This window comes from Portunus trituberculatus, chromosome 1, assembly GCF_017591435.1.
Source record: "Portunus trituberculatus isolate SZX2019 chromosome 1, ASM1759143v1, whole genome shotgun sequence".
In the NCBI taxonomy this organism is placed as follows: Eukaryota; Metazoa; Arthropoda; class Malacostraca; order Decapoda; family Portunidae; genus Portunus; species Portunus trituberculatus.
The window spans coordinates 3,692,748-3,713,227 of record NC_059255.1 but is presented as its reverse complement, the minus strand read 5'-3'; the positions used below and the strand labels follow the sequence as shown (position 1 = coordinate 3,713,227).

At 39.2% G+C, this 20,480-nt stretch overlaps 2 protein-coding genes across 11 annotated transcripts in view; one reads left to right on the top strand and one right to left on the bottom strand.

Annotated features, from left to right (window-relative positions):
- Positions 1-7,370: 7,370 nt before the first annotated feature.
- Positions 7,371-15,031, bottom strand: LOC123508632 (mucin-12-like). 8 transcript variants are annotated; one of them, XM_045262980.1, is made up of 5 exons: positions 13,558-13,634; positions 12,571-13,263; positions 10,495-12,134; positions 9,407-10,239; positions 7,371-8,759 (listed from the first exon to the last, which is right to left on the bottom strand). In XM_045262980.1, the coding sequence occupies exons 1-5, from the start codon at positions 13,563-13,565 to the stop codon at positions 8,067-8,069; spliced, it is 3,867 nt and encodes a 1,288-aa protein (XP_045118915.1). In that variant the 5' UTR covers positions 13,566-13,634; the 3' UTR covers positions 7,371-8,066. The 8 variants fall into 8 exon arrangements, with proteins under 8 accessions (XP_045118915.1, XP_045118754.1, XP_045118834.1 ...); XM_045262819.1 differs by having other exon boundaries at positions 9,407-10,578; positions 10,621-12,134; XM_045262899.1 differs by having other exon boundaries at positions 9,407-10,494; positions 10,708-12,134; positions 13,558-13,633.
- Positions 15,032-17,185: 2,154 nt separating this feature from the next.
- LOC123508382 (palmitoyltransferase ZDHHC20-B-like) overlaps positions 17,186-20,480 on the top strand; it is a 32,343-nt gene continuing 29,048 nt past the window's right edge. For 2 of the 3 annotated variants that reach the window (XM_045262201.1, XM_045262128.1), the window contains exons 1-4: positions 17,187-17,296; positions 18,178-18,336; positions 18,901-19,101; positions 20,004-20,030. In XM_045262201.1, the coding sequence (XP_045118136.1) occupies positions 18,969-19,101; positions 20,004-20,030 (160 nt within the window). In that variant the 5' untranslated portion in view covers positions 17,187-17,296; positions 18,178-18,336; positions 18,901-18,968. Of the gene's footprint in view, positions 17,297-18,177; positions 18,337-18,900; positions 19,102-20,003; positions 20,031-20,480 lie in introns of all 3 variants that reach the window. The other variant, XM_045262257.1, reaches the window with a different exon arrangement.

Below are 20,480 nucleotides of genomic sequence, written 5' to 3'. Positions count from 1 at the left end.
TCAAAAGGAAACATTTAATGACCCAGGCCGTTTGACCCAGGGCAGCCCGGGCAGATATATATATCCCAGTCATGTAAACATCCGGTGGTAGTGTTGTCGTCTTGGATGTTGTTCATACCACACGTGGAGTTCATTTGAGCTTGTACTTGATTGGTGAATGGTACATTCTGAGGGGCGTGTTGTGTGGGTCAAGACACGCCCCCATAAGTTCCTGAAGGGAAATTGTAGAGGTTTGGGGCAGAGAGAGAGAGAGAGAGGAAGCAGAGAGGACAACCGCGGCTCTAAGCGGGCCACCCTCGGCTGCATAGCTGAGGGCGGCGTTTTGTACTTCATATATAACCAGTAAGTGGAGCTTATAAGTTGCAATGCAGTCTTTTGAGGTAAATTAGAATGGAGGAAGAAACATGATAGGAGGTTTAGGTATTATGTGGTATTAGTTTATTATGGTTTGTGTTTGTACTTTGGTTCATAATGACGTCGTTATATACTTGCGTTTTCATCTATGAGTAAGGGAATTTGTATACGGCTACCTACGTATGTGCATGTGTGTTGCTCTGACGAATAAGTTACATAACATATTTACTAGTGTGTAATTGTGTACGAAGTTAACGTGATTCCATGTATGGGTACCAAGAGAAAGAGATTACTTGAGGGAAGTCACTTGTGTGGAGATATCAATATTTGTCATTATATTTCGGTGGTGTTACGTTGTCATTTTGTTGAAAGGAGTCTGGTAATTATATGTGTATGGTAATATATTTGGTGGTACGTTATGTGGTTGCTTGCATTCATGTACCAAGTAAAGGTCATCCTTATATACGGGTAGCTGGGAAAAAGGGGTAATATTATACGTACTACGTATGAGATTTACGGAGAAATAAAGCACCGTGTTCAGATGTTGTAATACGTTATGAAGATATAGTGGATGATGTTGAAGTGAAATCCGTTTTGATGCGAGAATATTTACGAGATTAATGCAATTCTTAAGGATGTTTGTAAGAGAAATTGTAATAATTGCAGTGGAGAAGGCAACAGAAAGAGTTGTGATTGTTACTTGTCGGCGCCGTATCGAACACCTTATGTATAGATATTAGTTTTGTTAATTAAAGATAGAAAAAAACCTTTGACTATTTATAGCCAGTAGCTAGACAATTTGTGCAACGTCGTGCAACAGCTCGGATCACGACATGAGTATTCTCACTGTTGATAATGTAGAAATCATATTAATCTGTCACTAAAACCATCAAACTACCCTTAACAACCCGTGTGACTCAAACTAGAGCCTTTTAAAAATAGTGGTTATGTGGCCACTATTTTCAAAGGCTCCAAAAACGACAAGCATGGTTATTAAGAGTGTTTTCGCTGTTGATAACGGAAAAATCACGTTACTCTCTCTCTTGACTCTTCAAACTACCTTTAGAAACCCGTATAACTGAAACTAGAGCCTTTTAAATATAGAGGTTATGTGGCCACTATTTTCAAAGGCCACAGAGATAACGAGCTTGGTTATTAAGAGTGTTTTTGCTGTTGATAACGTAGAAATCATGTTAATCTGTCTTTTGAACCTTCAAACTACCATTAGAAACTCGTTTGACTGAAATTAGAGCCTTTTCAAAATAGAAGTAATGTGGCCATTATTTCAAAAGGCCACAAAGATAACTAGCTTGGTTAATAAGAGTGTTTTTTTGTTGATAACGTAGAAATCATGTTAATCTGTCACTAGAACCATTAAACTACCCTTAACAACCCGTATGACTCAAACTAGAGCCTTTTGAAAATAGAGGTGATGCGGCCATTATTTCAATTATTTCAAAAGGCCACAGAGATAACGAGCATGGTTATTAAGAGTGTTTTGCTATTGATAATGTAGAAATCATGTTAATCTGTCTCTTGAACCATCAAACTACCCTTAGAAACCCGTGTGACTGAAACTAGAGCCTTTTAAATATAGAGATGATGTGGCCACTATTTTCAAAGGCTCCAGAAACGACAAGCATGGTTATTAAGAGTGTTTTCGCTTTTGATAACGGAGAAATCATGTTAATCTGTCTCTTGAACCTTCAAACTACCCTTAGAAACCCGTGTGACTGAAATTAGAGCCTTTTAAATATAGAGATGATGTAGATATTATTTTCAAAGGCCACAGACATGACAAGCTTGGTTATTAAGAGTATTCTCACTGTTGATAATGTAGAAATCATATTAATCTGTCACTAGAACCATCAAACTACCCTTAACAACCCGTGTGACTCAAACTAGAGCCTTTTAAATATAGAGGTTATGTAGCCACTATTTTCAAAGGCCACAGAGATAACGAGCTTTGTTATTAAGAGTGTTTTTGCTGTTGAAAACGTAGAAATCATGTTAATCTGTCTTGAACCTTCAAACTACCCTTAGAAACCCGTGTGACTGAAACTAGAGCCTTTTAAATATAGAGGTGATGTGGCCATTATTTCAAAGGCCACAGAGATAACAGCTTGGTTATTAAGAGTGTTTTTGCTGTTGATAACGTAGAAATCATGTTAATCTGTCTTTGAACCATTCAAACTACCCTTAGAAACCCGTGTGACTGAAACTAGAGCCTTTTAAAATAGAGGTGATGTGGCCATTATTTCAATTATTTCAAAGGCACACAGATAACGAGCATGGTTATTAAGAGTGTTTTGCTGTTGATAATGTAGAAATCATGTTAATCTGTCTCTTGAACCATCAAACTACCCTTAGAAACCCGTGTGACTGAAACTAGAGCCTTTTAAATATAGAGATGATGTGGCCACTATTTTCAAAGGCTCCAGAAACGACAAGCATGGTTATTAAGAGTGTTTTCGCTGTTGATAACGGAGAAATCATGTTAATCTGTCTCTTGAACCATCAAACTACCCTTAGAAACCCGTGTGACTGAAACTAGAGCCTTTTAAATATAGAGATGATGTGGCCACTATTTTCAAAGGCTCCAGAAACGACAAGCATGGTTATTAAGAGTGTTTTCGCTGTTGATAACGGAGAAATCATGTTAATCTGTCTCTTGAACCTTCAAACTACCCTTAGAAACCCGTGTGACTGAAATTAGAGCCTTTTAAATATAGTGATGATGATATTATTTTCAAAGGCCACAGAGATGACAAGCTTGGTTATTAAGAGTATTTTCACTGTTGATAATGTAGAAATCATATTAATCTGTCACTAGAACCATCAAACTACCCTTAACAACCCGTGTGACTGAAACTAGAGCCTTTTAAAAATAGTGGTTATGTGGCCACTATTTTCAAAGGCTCAAAAACGACAAGCATGGTTATTAAGAGTGTTTTCGCTGTTGATAACGGAGAAATCATGTTACTCTCTCTCTTGAACCTTCAAACTATCCTTAGAAACCCGTGTAACTGAAACTAGAGCCTTTTAAATATAGAGGTTATGTGGCCACTATTTTCAAAGGCCACAGAGATAACGAGCTTGGTTATTAAGAGTGTTTTGCTGTTGATAACGTAGAAATCATGTTAATCTGTCTTTTGAACCTTCAAACTACCATTAGAAACTCGTTTGACTGAAATTAGAGCCTTTTCAAAATAGAGGTGATGTGGCCATTATTTCAAAAGGCCACAAAGATAACTAGCTTGGTTATTAAGAGTGTTTTGCTGTTGATAACGTAGAAATCATGTTAATCTGTCACTAGAACCATTAAACTACCCTTAACAACCCGTGTGACTGAAACTAGAGCCTTTTAAAATAGAGGTGATGTGGCCATTATTTCAATTATTTCAAAAGGCCACAGAGATAACGAGCATGGTTATTAAGAGTGTTTTGCTGTTGATAATGTAGAAATCATGTTAATCTGTCTCTTGAACCATCAAACTACCCTTAGAAACCCGTGTGACTGAAACTAGAGCCTTTTAAATATAGAGATGATGTGGCCACTATTTTCAAAGGCTCCAGAAACGACAAGCATGGTTATTAAGAGTGTTTTCGCTGTTGATAACGGAGAAATCATGTTAATCTGTCTCTTGAACCATCAAACTACCCTTAGAAACCCGTGTGACTGAAACTAGAGCCTTTTAAATATAGAGATGATGTGGCCACTATTTTCAAAGGCTCCAGAAACGACAAGCATGGTTATTAAGAGTGTTTTCGCTGTTGATAACGGAGAAATCATGTTAATCTGTCTCTTGAACCTTCAAACTACCCTTAGAAACCCGTGTGACTGAAACTAGAGCCTTTTAAATATAGTGATGATGATATTATTTTCAAAGGCCACAGAGATGACAAGCTTGGTTATTAAGAGTGTTTTCACTGTTGATAATGTAGAAATCATATTAATCTGTCACTAGAACCATTAAACTACCCTTAACAACCCGTGTGACTGAAACTAGAGCCTTTTAAAAATAGTGGTTATGTGGCCACTATTTTCAAAGGCCAAAAACGACAAGCATGGTTATTAAGAGTGTTTTCGCTGTTGATAACGGAGAAATCATGTTAATCTCTCTTGAACCTTCAAACTACCCTTAGAAACCCGTGTAACTGAAACTAGAGCCTTTTAAATATAGAGGTTATGTGGCCACTATTTTCAAAGGCCACAGAGATAACGAGCTTGGTTATTAAGAGTGTTTTGCTGTTGATAACGTAGAAATCATGTTAATCTGTCTTTTGAACCTTCAAACTACCATTAGAAACCCGTTTGACTGAAACTAGAGCCTTTTAAAATAGAGGTGATGTGGCCATTATTTCAAAGGCCACAAAGATAACAAGCTTGGTTATTAAGAGTGTTTTGCTGTTGATAACGTAGAAATCATGTTAATCTGTCACTTGAACCATTAAACTACCCTTAACAACCCGTGTGACTGAAACTAGAGCCTTTTAAAATAGAGGTGATGTGGCCATTATTTCAATTATTTCAAAGGCCACAGAGATAACGAGCATGGTTATTAAGAGTGTTTTGCTGTTGATAATGTAGAAATCATGTTAATCTGTCTCTTGAACCATCAAACTACCCTTAGAAACCCGTGTGACTGAAACTAGAGCCTTTTAAATATAGAGATGATGTGGCCACTATTTTCAAAGGCTCCAGAAACGACAAGCATGGTTATTAAGAGTGTTTTCGCTGTTGATAACGGAGAAATCATGTTAATCTGTCTCTTGAACCTTCAAACTACCCTTAGAAACCCGTGTGACTGAAACTAGAGCCTTTTAAATATAGAGATGATGTAGATATTATTTTCAAAGGCCACAGAGATGACAAGCTTGGTTATTAAGAGTGTTTTCACTGTTGATAATGTAGAAATCATGTTAATCTGTCACTAGAACCATCAAACTACCCTTAACAACCCGTGTGACTGAAACTAGAGCCTTTTAAAATAGTGGTTATGTGGCCACTATTTTCAAAGGCTCCAAAAACGACAAGCATGGTTATTAAGAGTGTTTTCGCTGTTGATAACGGAGAAATCATGTTAATCTCTCTTGAACCTTCAAACTACCCTTAGAAACCCGTGTAACTGAAACTAGAGCCTTTTAAATATAGAGGTTATGTGGCCACTATTTTCAAAGGCCACAGAGATAACGAGCTTGGTTATTAAGAGTGTTTTGCTGTTGATAACGTAGAAATCATGTTAATCTGTCTTTGAACCTTCAAACTACCATTAGAAACCCGTTTGACTGAAATTAGAGCCTTTTAAAATAGAGGTGATGTGGCCATTATTTCAAAGGCCACAAAGATAACTAGCTTGGTTATTAAGAGTGTTTTGCTGTTGATAACGTAGAAATCATGTTAATCTGTCACTAGAACCATTAAACTACCCTTAACAACCCGTGTGACTGAAACTAGAGCCTTTTAAAATAGAGGTGATGTGGCCATTATTTCAATTATTTCAAAGGCCACAGAGATAACGAGCATGGTTATTAAGAGTGTTTTGCTGTTGATAATGTAGAAATCATGTTAATCTGTCTCTTGAACCATCAAACTACCCTTAGAAACCCGTGTGACTGAAACTAGAGCCTTTTAAATATAGAGATGATGTGGCCACTATTTTCAAAGGCCCAGAAACGACAAGCATGGTTATTAAGAGTGTTTTCGCTGTTGATAACGGAGAAATCATGTTAATCTGTCTCTTGAACCTTCAAACTACCCTTAGAAACCCGTGTGACTGAAATTAGAGCCTTTTAAATATAGAGATGATGTAGATATTATTTTCAAAGACCACAGAGATGACAAGCTTGGTTATTAAGAGTATTCTCACTGTTGATAATGTAGAAATCATATTAATCTGTCACTAGAACCATTAAACTACCCTTAACAACCCGTATGACTCAAACTAGAGCCTTTTGAAAATAGAGGTGATGCGGCCATTATTTCAATTATTTAAAAAGGCCACAGAGATAATGAACATGGTTATTAAGAGTGTTTTTGCTATTGATGATGTAGAAATCATGTTAATCTGTCTCTTGAACCATCAAACTACTCTTAGAATCCCGTGTGACTGAAACTAGAGCCTTTTGAATATAGAGATGATGTGGCCACTATTTTCAAAGGCTCCAGAAACGACAAGCATGGTTATTAAGAGTGTTTTCGCTGTTGATAATGGAGAAATCATGTTAATCTGTCTCTTGAATCTTCAAACTACCACTTAGAAACCCGTGTGACTGAAATTAGAGTCTTTTAAATATAGTGATGATAAAGATATTATTTTCAAAGACCACAGAGATGACAAGCTTTTATGAAAAAAATCTATCTTGATTGAAAATTTTGTGCATTCAAGTTATTTTTAAATTAATGAATACAAGCCAATATAGAGAAAACAAATTAAAAGTAGGAAAAACTTTTTATTTTAATGGTTTTCAGTTCTTTTTGTGCCAAAACACTGAAATGCATGCAAAACGTATGATTACACAGTATTTGTGTAATGAACTAAAATATGTAAAAAATGGGTTATTTTTATTTTTTCCAGCATTTTATGCACCGAAACTCAGAAATGCAGCCAAAACACTGTATTTTTTAAAAACTTCTTTTTATGCGTTTTTAAGTTGTTTTATGAAAAGAACAAAAAAAACTATGTCGATTGAAATTTTATATATTGTCATTTTACATTATTCTTCAAAACGATAAAATTGATGAAAACAAGCCACTGTAGAGAAACCAATGTAAAACTAAGAAAAACGTGTTATTTTAGTTTTTTTTTTTTTTTTTTGGCGCCAATAAACAGAAATGATGGCAAAACGCATGATTACACACTCTATGTTTAAAGAAATGAAATGTTCAAAATGGGTTATTTTGTTGTTTTCCAACATTTTATGCACCAAAACTCAGAAATGCAGGCAAAACAATATATTTGTTAAAACGTCTTGCTTATGTGTTTTTAAGGTTTTATGAAAATAAAAAAACTATCTTGATTGAAAATTTTGTATATTCAAGTCATTTTACATTGTTATGCTTTAAAACGATAAAATTGATGAAAACAAGCCAATATAGAGAAATTAAAATATAAGTAGGAAAAACGTGTTTAGTTGTTTTCGGCTCTTTTTGCGCCAAATCACTAAAATGCAGGCAAAACGCATCATTACACACTATTTGTTTAACCATACTCTAAGTTGTTTTGATGATTCTCTACCTTACTAAAACACTAAGATGCTAAGATGTACTGCCAATATTACTAACACACCAGAACAACACACTAAGATTCCAAGCTTTGTTGATGATCCTTTTCCTACACCAATACAACTTACTAAGATGTTAAGCTGTGTTGGTGGTTGTTTAGTAAGACAGGAAGATGCCGAGCTATGATGCCAAACCTTCCCCAATACCCCAGCACATCACACCACCAAGATTGTGTTGATGGTTCTTTACTAGCACATTAAGATGCTAAGCTGTTATGCCAAACTCTTTCCAACACCTCAGCACAACACACCACCAAGATTGTGTTGATGGCTCTATACTAACACACTAAGATGCCAAAATGTGATGCCAAACCCTCCCCAACACCCCAGCACATCACACCACCAAGATTGTTTTGATGGTTCTATACTAACACAATAGGATGTCAAAGTGTGATGCCAAACTCTCCCCAACACCCCAGCACAACACACTACCAAGATTGTGGAGTGAGGAGATGCTGGGCTGTGTTGAGAATCCACTCTTGCTGCTTCATGACACTAACAAAGACAGCGGTGTTGCGTGAGGGAATATCAAACGCCATGACACCGGCCTGCCAGTAGGTGCCGTCCCTGGGGTCCTGACACAGCAATGGGGACCCACTGCTCTTATTTGAGGGTGTGATGGCACTGGGGGGGGTGTTGCTGGTGGAGGCTAACAGGCTATTGGTGCAGAGGAAGGAAGAGTGGTAGAGAACCTGGCCGTTCACGTGTATGTTGATAAGCTTACTCCAGCATCGTTCTTTCTTCCACACCGGTGTTTCCATGGTTTCTAAGTTGTCTAGGCTAACGGAGAGACACTTAGTAGCCCTGACGACTGGCCCCAAACACAGAGGCCCTACACTGGGGGTCAGGACAGCAGGGCGGTTGAGGTGTAGTAATGCGATGTCATGCTTCAGTGTTTCCCTGTCGTATTGGTGGTGGATTGCTATGGCTGCCACATCTCTCTCCTGTGCTAGGACCCCCGTGACATCCCACCCGCCGAGATGCACCCTGAGCCTGGCTGTGGAGGTGATGCAGTGGGCGGCAGTCAGCACCAGTGAGGGGTGGATGAGGGTGCCACCACAGAGCAACTCCATGCGATACTTCTTGAAAATTTTAACAAACGAAGGGAACTTTTCCAGCTTCTGCACAAAAAAAGAAAAGTCTCACTGAGGTACCAGTCTGTACTTGAGAATGTGATGTGTTGTTATTAATTGCTATGTTCTCTTACCATGAGTTTTTCCTGTTAATGATATAAAACTATGAAAATAGCCTTGAAAATCTCAGTAACCTGATAAATTGTCTCTAGAGCCATGAAAACCCTCGAAAACCACAATAACTTTCACAAGAACCATAAAAAAAAAAGAAATTGAAAACTCCAGAACCGTAAAAACTCTTGAAAACCTCAATAACTTTCATTACAACTATAAAAACACCCTTGTAAACTCCAGAAGCATAAAAACACTCTTGAAAAACCCAAAAACTTTCACTACAACTATAAAAACACCCTTGCAAACTCTAAAAGCATAAAAATACTCTTGAAAACCCCAATAGCTTTCACTGCAACTATAAATACACTCCTGAAAACCACAAAACCATCAAAACACCCTTGAAAACCCCAGAACCATAAAAACACCCTTGAAAAGCGCCAATAACATCCCTTAGAACCATAAAACCTACCATGAAAACCTCAATAACTTCAATTAAAACCCTCACACACACACACACACACACACACACACACACACACACACACACACACACACACACACACACACACACACACACTCACCTCTCTAATGCTAAAGGACGGTTTGTTGCCTTCTATTACAATTTTACCACATTGACTCAACACACCAGAGAAGAGGACAGGAATTGGTTGGTAGGAGGAAGTTAGGTTAGGTGGGAATTGTGATATTTCCTTGATTGGAATGTATTGGAATGCTGGTTCTGGAATGGGCTGGTTAGAGAAGGTTGGGTTAGGTGGTAATGCTAGTATATCCTCAGTTTGTTCTGGAATGGACTGGGAATTTTGTTGGCCTGGAATGTACTGGAATGACTCTGTTTGAAATGGAATGTCTTGGAATGAAAGTTTTTGACTGGACTGGGAGTTTTGTTGGCCTGGAATGTACTGGAATGAAGTGGAGTGAGAATTTTGTTGACCTGGATTATTTTGGAATGAAGTGGACTTGGAATCTTGTTGGCCTTGAACATTTTGGGATGAAGTGAACTGGGAATCTTGTTGACCTGGAATGTATTGGAATGAAGTGGACTGTAAACTGGAATCTTGTTGGCCTGGAATGTACTGGAATGAAGTGGACTGGGAATCTGACTGGCCTGGAATGCTTTGGAATGAAGTGGACTTGGAATCTTGTTGGCCTTGAACATTTAGGAATGAAGTGGACTGGGAACTTTGACCTGGAATGTACTGGAATGAAGTGGACTGGGAATCTGTCTTGCCTGGAATGTATTGGAATGAAGTGGACTGGGAATCTGTCTGGCCTGGAATGTATTGGAATGATGTGGACTGGGAATCTGTCTGGCCTGGAATGTACTGGAATGAAGTGGATTGGGAACTTTGGCCTGGAATATATTGGAATGAAGTGGACTGGGAATCTGTCTGGCCTGGAATGTATTGGAATGAAGTGGACTGGGAACTGGAATCTTGTTGGCCTGGAATGTACTGAAATGAAGTGGACTTGGAATCTTGTTGGCCTTGAACATTTTGGAATGAAGTGGACTGGGAATTTTGACCTGGAATATACTGGAATGAACTGGACTTGGAATCTTGTTGGCTTTTAATATTTTGGAATGAAGTGGACTGGGAATCTTTTCGGCCTGGAATGTACTGGAATAAACTGGACTGGGAATATTTTTGGCCTGGAATGTATTGGAATGAAGTGGACTGGGAATCTGTCTGGCCTGGAATGTATTGGAATGAAGTGGACTGGGAATCTGTCTTGCCTGGAATGTATTGGAATGAAGTGGACTGGGAATCTGTCTGGCTTGGAATGTACTGGAATGAAGTGGACTGGGAATTGGAATTTTGTTGGCCTTGAACATTTTGGAATGAAGTGGACTGGGAACTTTGACCTGGAATGTACTGGAATGAAGTGGACTGGGAATCTTTTTGGCCTGGAATGTACTGGAATGAAGTGGACTGGGAATCTTTTTGGCCTGGAATGTACTGGAATGAAGTGGACTGGGAACTTTGGCCTGGAATATACTGGAATGAAGTGGACTGGGAATCTTTTTGGCCTGGAATGTACTGGAATGTAGTGGACTGGGAACTTTGGCCTGGAATGTACTGGAATGAAGTGGACTGGGAACTTTGACCTGGAATATTTTGGAATGAAGTGGACTGGGAATCATGCTGGCCTGGAATGTATTGGAATGCAGGTTCTAGAATATCCTGGGAATTTTGTTTGTCTGGAATGTATTGGAATGACGGTGTCTGGCCTGAAATGGGTTGGAATGAAGGTTCTTGATTGGTCTGAGAGAAAGCCTGATCTGGAATGATGTGAGAGATAGTCTGGTCTGGAAAGGGTTCTTTGTTGAAGCTTTCTGGAATTGGGCATACGTTCTCTGGATTAGGAATGGGTAATTGGTTGGTAGAGCTTGAAGTGAGGGGCTGTGGGTAACTGACATCTGGAACTGGGAATAGGTTCTCTGGATCAGGAATGGGTAATGGGTTGGTAGAGCTTGAAGTGAGAGGCTGTGGGTAGCTGACTTCTGGAATTGGGAATAAGTTCTCTAGATCAGGAATGGGTAATTGGTTGGCAGAGCTTGGAGTGAGGGGCTGTGGGTAACTGACATCTGGAACTGGGAATAGGTTCTCTGGATCAGGAATGGGTAATGGGTTGGTAGAGCTTGAAGTGAGAGGCTGTGGGTAGCTAACTTCTGGAATCGGGAATAAGTTCTCTGGATCAGGAATGGGTAATTGGTTGGCAGAGCTTGGAGTGAGGGGCTGTGGGTAACTGACTTCTTGAATGGGTGACGGCAGTGCAGGGTTTGGAATATCTGGAATGTACGGTCGGTTGAGATTTGAAGTGGGTTCTAAACTATCAATATTTGGAATAAGATCTGGAATGGGGTTTGGTGGTAGGTAGGTGTTCTCTGGAATGGAAACGTTAACCTGGCTTGGAGAGGGGTTCTCGGGGGTTTGAGTTGGAATGATGGGGAGGAAGACAATAGCTGGATAAACACCAGCTGGAAGGGGCTGACTTGGAACGGCTTGTCCAGGAATGTTTGGTTCGATTTCCTGACCTGGAATGGGTTCTGGATTGGGCTGGGGAACTTGTTTTGGAATGGAGGGGAAGATGAGCGGGGATACTGGAACGGGTTGTTCAGGAATGTTTGGTTCGATTTCCTGTCCTGGAATGGGTTCTGGAATGGGCTGAGGAAGTTGGTTTGGAATGGGAGGGAAGACAAGGGGGGATACTGGAACGGGTTGGTCTGGAATGGATGGACGGCAGCAGGTCTTCTCACAAACATCCTTCAGTAATTGTAGAACCTTCTCCCTGAGAGAGAGAGAGAGAGAGAGAGAGAGAGAGAGAGAGAGAGAGAGAGATTAGTTATATCATACACTACTATTTCTACTATTGTTACTTCTAATATAACAAAACTATTTCATAACTATTTCAATTTCAATTTTACCATGTACCAATATACATGTGTCTTAAATATTTATCTTATTCGTACGTAGAAATTTGAGAGAGAGAGAGAGAGAGAGAGAGAGAGAGAGAGAGAGAGAGAGAGAGAGAGAGAGAGATATTATGACACCATCTACATGTCAACTCATTTTCTATTAAACCTTGTACCAAACATTATTCATATCATTATTAACCACTTGCTTCTTATGTCACAGAAAACAATTAAATTTCACTACAGTCCCTTATTTTACGTATCTTTCTGTTACAACTACACGTAAAAATAGCAAATAAATGAATAACTTACAGTGCTGGGTCATTTTTCAGTTTGCTCTCAAAACACGATTGGCACAGTCTACAAGATGGATGAGTCTTGTTACACTCTTTACTCAGCTCCTTCACACGTTGTAGAAGTTGAGTGATGGCTATTGATGTGTTATTACTACCCATATTATTCACAACTATTTTCATCTTATCCCCGCCTTTCTTCTCTGTGTCGTCTATCTTGCATTGTATATTTCCTCCAATGCATTTTCTTCCCGTGTCTGTTTTGAGTTGGTCAGTTTTCTCGGTTATTTTCACGTTTGTGTTCTTATATTCGTCAATGGTGTCGATATTATTTCCGGGGGTTGTAATGCCGAAGAGATTGAGAAAAGAACTGTCATATATTGGGTACATGGCTCCTCCTTCAGGATATTTCGCCGTGCATTTGTGTGGACTCTCCGTGGTGGTTGAACTGCCCATGCCGAACAGAGCAGCAGAATTTTGTGTTTCATCGGACTGTGGCGGCTGTTCCTCTGTTATTTCATTCTCTTTACCAGCCTCCACATTTTCTGAGCCCTGTAATGAGTTCTTGTATTCATCGTTGGTGTGTGTGTAAAGTTTTGCGCCATAGCTGGTTTTGGATGTTGCTTCCTGGCGAGTTGTCTTGATGGATGAAGCGCTGCAGTCACTCACCATGCAGGCCACCACCACCACTAGTACTGCCACACCCCGCATCCTGGTGAGTCACAAAACAACCTCATTTTATCACTGGATCTCAAGGAAATGCACTGTAACATGTATGATTCAAAATAAAGACTTTTTTGCATTATAACATCACCTTCACCGCCATAACCCGCATTCTGTAAAGGGAAAAAAACTCGTAAACACTATTATATCACTGAATCAAGAAAGCAAAGTACTATAACATGTTGAAAGACACCCGTGATTAAGTATTCTTCTCTATCGTTACTAATTCAAAACAGAATATCATCAGTAACTGCAAGAACGAGGCTAAAACATTGCTTCTAACTTGTACATTCAAGCTTCACTCAGTAATAGCGGAGGTAATGGCGTGCTGCAGTGGCGGTTAATGAGCTGAGTGTGGCATTTCCTCGCTGTGGAAACATGGGAAGGAGAAAGAGGAGACGAAACGCAGAATATATTATACCGTGTTTTGTTTTTATAACACGTAAGAGAAAGGCGTGAGATATTGCAACACTATCACTGGTGTACGTAGTTCTCCATGCGTTTCCCTTCCTGGCTAATTTGACTTCTTGAGTTGTGTGACTTTCAAACGTGTTACTTATGTGTTTGTCTTTTTGATATTTTGATGTTTTGTTTTCTCTCACAGGTTCTCAAATAAAGAAACGTTTGATTTGGTGTTTATATCTCATTCTGCTATATTTTTTGAGTTTGTGGATATATGTTTAGCCAGTTTTCTAGTCAGTTAAACCTCAAGAGTGGTTTATTTCCTGCTGTTTCCGCATTTTGAGGTTTGTAAAATAGAACTTCCTGTTTTTCAGACGTACAGATTTACGTTTGGCCAAATTTCGACAACAAAACCTCAGGAACTTTAATTTTTCGCCTTATCTTCCTTTCTAAAGTGTAAAATTATTAGAACTCACTATATTATCGCAGGCACACGCTTTTCAAACCTGCGAATAAAAATCTCAACAGATGAAGCTACTGTAACCTCACTTTTTCCTTGTTATAGACGTACTTGAGTTGCTTTTCACCGTGGTAGTGGCAATGAAACCGAGTGATTTTTTTTTTTTTTTTTTTTTTGTTTCAGCGTTTTGAGGTTTGAAAAATATAACTTACTGTTTTTTCAGACGTGCAGATTTACGTTTGGCCAAATTTAGACAACAAAACGTCAGGAACTTTAACTTTTTCGCCTTATCTTGCTTTCTAAGATGTAAAATCATTGAAACTCGATGTATTATCACAGGCACACGCTTTTCAAACTTCCGAATAGAAACTGCTACTATAACCTTAATTCTTCCTTCTATAGACATACTAGTACTTGCTTCCTGCTTGCCGTGGTAAACCTCCAGATGGAAACGACAGATTGGGTCACTTTAACTTCAATTATTCCTTGGTTAAGTTCTATTTTTCCTTGTTATTGATGTACTAGTGAGCTTCCTGCCCTTGGCGTGGTGGAAGGGACACGACGAACAGCGAAGGGGATCCAGTGGCGGGTATTGATGGAAGCAGCTGTGGTAATGGAAGCAGGGCCACATAAACCCTCGGATAAAAACAGCAACAGATAGAGCCACTGTATCCCCATTTATTGTTATTGACGTACTAGTAATGCTTCCTGTCCCTGGCGTGGCCGCGTTGTAGAAGGGACACAGGGAACAGTAAAGACTCCAGTGGCGGGTATTGAGGGAGACAGCTGTGGTAATGGAAGCAGGATCACGTCAGCCTCCACACAGGTTGCAGTCACCACAAGCTTCGCTGCATGACACTTCTTGGCTTGTGTTGCAATCTCTGTACTGCCATCTTGCCTCACCCCAGTGCCACCCCTTACCACCTCCCTGCCTCACTCCTGTCTCGCCCTCTGGTCCTCCCTTGTCTGTACCTTACCATGCCTCACCCCAGCGCCACCCCTTACCACCTCCCTGCCTCAGATCACCCCTGTCTTATCCTGGCCCTCCCTTCTCTGTACCTTGCCATGCCTCACCGCTATCCCTGTACCTTATCTCCTCATTATGTTAAAGGGCAATTATGAAGGCAAATGTGAACAATATAAACAATTATAAGGAATATCTTGCTACACCCTTCACCCCTGCCTCACTCTGCCTCACCCTGCCTCACCACACCCCCTCTTCCGTCTCACGTCATCACGCGAAGAGCAATCATGAAAGAAAGGTTAACTTTACAAAACAGTTTAACAAGATGTATATTTATAAACCCTTCCATTGCACAATAACTTATATTTCAAATGCGATAGATGAGTTGCCATGTTAGGTTTTAATTCGCTTCTTTTTTTATATTGTGAAATGTAAAGTATCTCCTGTACGTTTAAGTTTTTTGGGGATAATGAATTCTTGTACTGAATTTCCGCCATTTTTTTTTTTTTCCTTCTTGCAAAAAGTTGTGAAAAAATAATCACGGTGAGACGAAATATTTTGGTTTTATATTTGTTTTCTTTTCTTTTAAATTTTTTCATCACTTTCCCTGCACTGTTCTTCCTATCGATTGTTTCCAGAATCGTCTCTCTCTCTCTCTCTCTCTCTCTCTCTCTCTCTCTCTCTCTCTCTCTCTCTCTCTCTCTCTCTCTCTCGTAAACTATGCAAATCATGCACGTCTCGAATATATTCCTTTATTTATTTGTTTATTTATTTATTTATTTATTCAGTTTCTTCGTCTCCTCCTCCTCCTTCTTCTTGGTTATTATTATTATTATTATTATTATTATTATTATTATTATTATTATTATTATTATTATTATTATTATTCATTACTGTGTTTGTCATTATTGCTTTTTGTTATGTTTTTTTTCGTGTTTTCATTTCTTTTTTTTTTCCGTATTCTATATCTTTATCATCATCATCTACACACACACACACACACACACACACACACACACACACACACACACACACGTCATACAACAGCCTAGTCATCGCCAATCAACTTACCAAAAGCATACATGTCAACACAAACGAATAAAGTGTTGACATTAGAAAGTCACGCTTGTTTTCTAGGCCACACACACACACACACACACACACACACACACACACACACACACACACACACACACACACACACACACACACACATTCTTCACGTCAATGTATATCTTATTATTTACTTGATTTTTTCTTCTTTTTGTCATTCCCTTTCTTCCTTACTTTTCTTCTTTCTCTTCCTCTTCCTATATTTCTCTCTACCTATACTTGTTTGTTTTTTCTTCATTATCATCATCATCATCATCCTCTTCTTCTTCTTCTTCTTCTTCTTCTTCTTCTTCTTCTCCTTCTCCTTCTCCTCCTCCTCCTCCTCCTCCTCCTCCTCCTCCTTTCCTGAAATAACACACACACACACACACACACACACACAGAGAGAGAGAGAGAGAGAGAGAGAGAGAGAGAGAGAGAGAGAGAGAGAACACAAGGTCTTAGTTATCATTTTGACATTTTCGCGCGTTTTCGTGACACTTGAACTATCAATGAAGATAAAGGAGAGATAAGAACATTTCCCCGTGAATTATAGAGGAAGTGAACCAGAACACTCAGAGTAACATTAAAAAGACATCATTTCCCTTATACTCTTAAACAGATGGTATATTTAATGAACTGAGATAAAAAAAGCAGGTATATATTTCTAAATTTAATGGAAGATAGAAAAGATTATCATAAAGCTGGCGGTAATAAGAATGCGCATTGTGGAAACTAAACAATAAAGGATCGGATTCTATAAACACAACAATGAGACGGAATCTATTCTTGTCAAACCTCTTATACTCTCAAACAGACAAAAGGATATAAATAATAACTAAAATGAAATACCTGATATGTATTAACAACAAAAAATACTCAAAATAAAATCATATATTAAAAAAACCGGCGGTAGGAGGAATTGAAAGCAAAATACTAAAAATACAAGTGATCGAATCCCACAAAATAAGTAGTAGTGAGGGAAAGAGAACTGGATCCTAAATTGACTCATCCTTGTGGCGTTTATATATAGATTTGTTTTCTTAATTCTTGTCAGGAAAGAGATTATTTCTGTTGCCGGGGCCAAATTTCCTGCACTTAAAGGTAATAACAGGGATGGGAGGGGGAGGAGGGGCCGGGGGGGTGGTGTGGTGAACTGTGGTGGTGAGAAATGTGGTGAATTGTGGTGAAATGGTGTGTTAGTCAAGGTCGTGTGATTGTGAATGGGTCTCTCTCTCTCTCTCTCTCTCTCTCTCTCTCTCTCTCTCTCTCTCTCTCTCTCTCTCTCTTGTGGTTGTCTTCTTCCTCGTCTTGTCCTTGTTTTTTTTGTTTGTTTATTATTTTTGTTGCTTTTGTTTTTCGTCTTATTTTCTTCTTCCTCTTCGTCTTCCCTTGTATTATTCTCTCTCTCTCTCTCTCTCTCTCTCTCTCTCTCTCTCTCTCTCTCTCTCTCTCTCTCTCTCTCTCTTTCTTCACTCTTCCTCTCCTTCCTCTTCACTCTCTCTTTCGTCGTCCTCCTCCTCCTCCTCCTTCTCTTCCTCACAACTTTCCCTCTTTCATCTTCCTCCTTGATTCTTTATTCTTCCTATTCTTTCTCCTTCTTTCTCTCTCTCAGTATCTTCTTTCCTTCATTTTCCTGTTTATTTATTTATTTATTTATTTATTTGTGTTTTTCTTATTCTGGATGTGACAAAAGTATTATAAGGAAATTTCTCAGAGTAGTAGTAGTAGTTAGGTTAGTAATAATAATAGTGGTAATAGTAGTAGTAGTAGGAGTTAGGTTGTTGTAGTAGTAGTAGTAGTAGTGGTGGTAGTAGTTGTTGTTGTAGTAGCAGTAGTAGTAGTAACAAAAATTTTAACTAAGTAATTAGAAAAACATTAATTTCTTACTGATAACAATAATTAAAGTAACAAAATTCTCTCTCTCTCTCTCTCTCTCTCTCTCTCTCTCTCTCTCTCTCTCTCTCTCTCTCTCTCTCTCTCAGGTGGCCACAGTCCCAGTGAAGCCCAGCGGAGGGACTATGAGACAACCGAGCCCCACCCTCCTCCACTTCCCTCCCCCATCACCACCACCACCACCACCACCACTGCTGCCACCACCACCACCACCACCACAGCTGCCACACCTAAGGACACTCCATCATGTAAGTGTTGAAGTGTTAAGTAGCATAAGGAGTGTCCATCTGTCTGAGTGTCTTTTTGTTTGATTGATTGATTTTCATTTTTTTTTTTCATTCATTATCTAAGGAAAGTGTTTTATTTATTTTTTTTTCTTTTTCATGTTTTTTTTATTTTTTTTATTTTTCATCCAAGGAATGTTATTGTAGGTTTGTTTGGTAGATTTTGTTTTTGAAAGTTTTTTTTTTGTTGTTGTCTTTAAGTGGTACAAGGGACATAGCAAGGCTGGCTAAGAAAGGGACCTAACCTAGCCTTACCTAACCTAACCTAACCTTACCTAACTTAACCTAACCTAACTTAATCTTACTTAACCTAACCTAACCTAACCTGATCTTATCTTGTCTTACTTTACCCTTAACCTAACTTAACCTAACCTTACCTTCCCTAACCTAACCTAACCTAACCTACAACCCAACCCAACCCAACCAATGTAATGTAACTTAACCTAATTCAAGTTAATTCAACCCAGCCTAACTTAACCAAATTAAACCTAACCTAACTTAACCTGATACTGACACCACCACCCCCAGAGCTGTGCCGACAACCAGCCACCACCACCTTCACCACCGTCACCACCACCACCACCACCACCACCACCATGGCGCCTCGGTTCTGCGGCCTGGGCACCCCGTGTTCGCTGTGCCTGCGTGCTGCGAAGTGGCTGCCAGTGCTGTTCATTGTCATCGTGGTGGTGTGGTCTTATTACGCCTATGTGCTGCAACTTAACCTGTGTACGTATGTGTGTGTGTGTGTGTGTGTGTGTGTGTGTGTGTGTGTGTGTGTGTGTGTGTGTGTGTGCTGCTATTACAAAAAAAATTATAGTGTTTTCTTTTCTAACTTGCATGTTTTCCTTTTTTTTCTATGTGTGTGTGTGTGTGTGTGTGTGTGTGTGTGTGTGTGTGTGTGATATTACTATAAAGAAAAATTGTGGTATTATCATCTATCTCTTTCATTTATTTCCTTTCTTGTGTGTGTGTGTGTGTGTGTGTGTGTGTGTGTGTGTGTGTGTGTGTGTGTGTGTGTGTGTGTGTAATTCACCACGGTCGCCTGCTGGTCACCCAGCCAGTCTTCCCCATTATGGAGCAAGCTCAGAGCTCATAGACCGATCTTCGGGTAGGACTGAGACCACAACACACTCCACACACCGGGAGAGCGAGGCCACAACCCCTCCAGTTACACCCACATTAAGAGGCTTGCCCACACTTATTTACTGCTAGAGGTGATTTGCCTCGTGGCCATTTTAGGCCCTCTCGACACATCTCTACACATTAAGAGGTTTGCCCATTTGCCTCTTAGCGTAAGTGACACTGGTCTATAGTTCAATGGGTCTCTCTTGTTACCTGATTTATAGATTGGGACAATGTTAGCTCTTTTCCAGTCTTGGGGCACTACACCTTCCCTTAATGAGGCATCAATTACTTCACAAACTTTTTCTGCCAGTTGCTCCTGCATTCTCTTAAAATCCATCCTGATACCCCATCAGGTCCCATTACCAGTGGTTTGTCAAAAGCAGGGACTCAAACCCGACCCTCTCGATTGTGAGTGTGTGTGTGTGTGTGTGTGTGTGTGTGTGTGTGTGTGTGTGTGTGTGTGTGTTACAATATTCTCTAACTAACTCTCATTTTCTTTGCAGTCACCATCACAAACATCATCGAGAAATGTGAGTTGTTTTTTGTGTTTGTTCGTTAGTTAGATAAGAAGTCAAAGAGATCAGAGCAAAGAAGTGAAAGTAAAAATAAGAAAAGTTATTGCTATCCCAAACATTTGCTGTAACAAAATTAACCTAACCCGTTTCAATAATTTAACCCTTGTCTTTTCTCTCACGGTAAAAAGCAAACAAAAAGAAAATATTATGTAAGTTTATATAAGAAAAAGAGAAAAATACAGGTAACTTGATTAATGCATGTTTAATTTACACGTTTTTGTTAATACGCGACCGAAAAAATATTATAATGAAATTTATGCGATCTGTTTGCTTATAGATGATTTGGACCACATCCCGCATCCCCCCTATTACCTATTGTTTCTTATGAGAATTACAAGTTTGTTTTACGCCAATTTTGAAGTACGCAATGCCTCTTGGAACGCATCTATTGTGTAAATTGAGAGT

Excerpts from the sequence above, each read along its gene's own strand:
- LOC123508632 (XM_045262500.1), bottom strand. Across the intron at positions 12,135-12,570 it reads CTGAAAAATGACCCAGCACT|GGAGAAGGTTCTACAATTAC; the intron begins GTAAGTTATTCA and ends TCTCTCTCTCAG. Across the intron at positions 8,760-9,406 it reads CGTCCTTTAGCATTAGAGAG|AAGCTGGAAAAGTTCCCTTC; the intron begins GTGAGTGTGTGT and ends TTTTTTGTGCAG.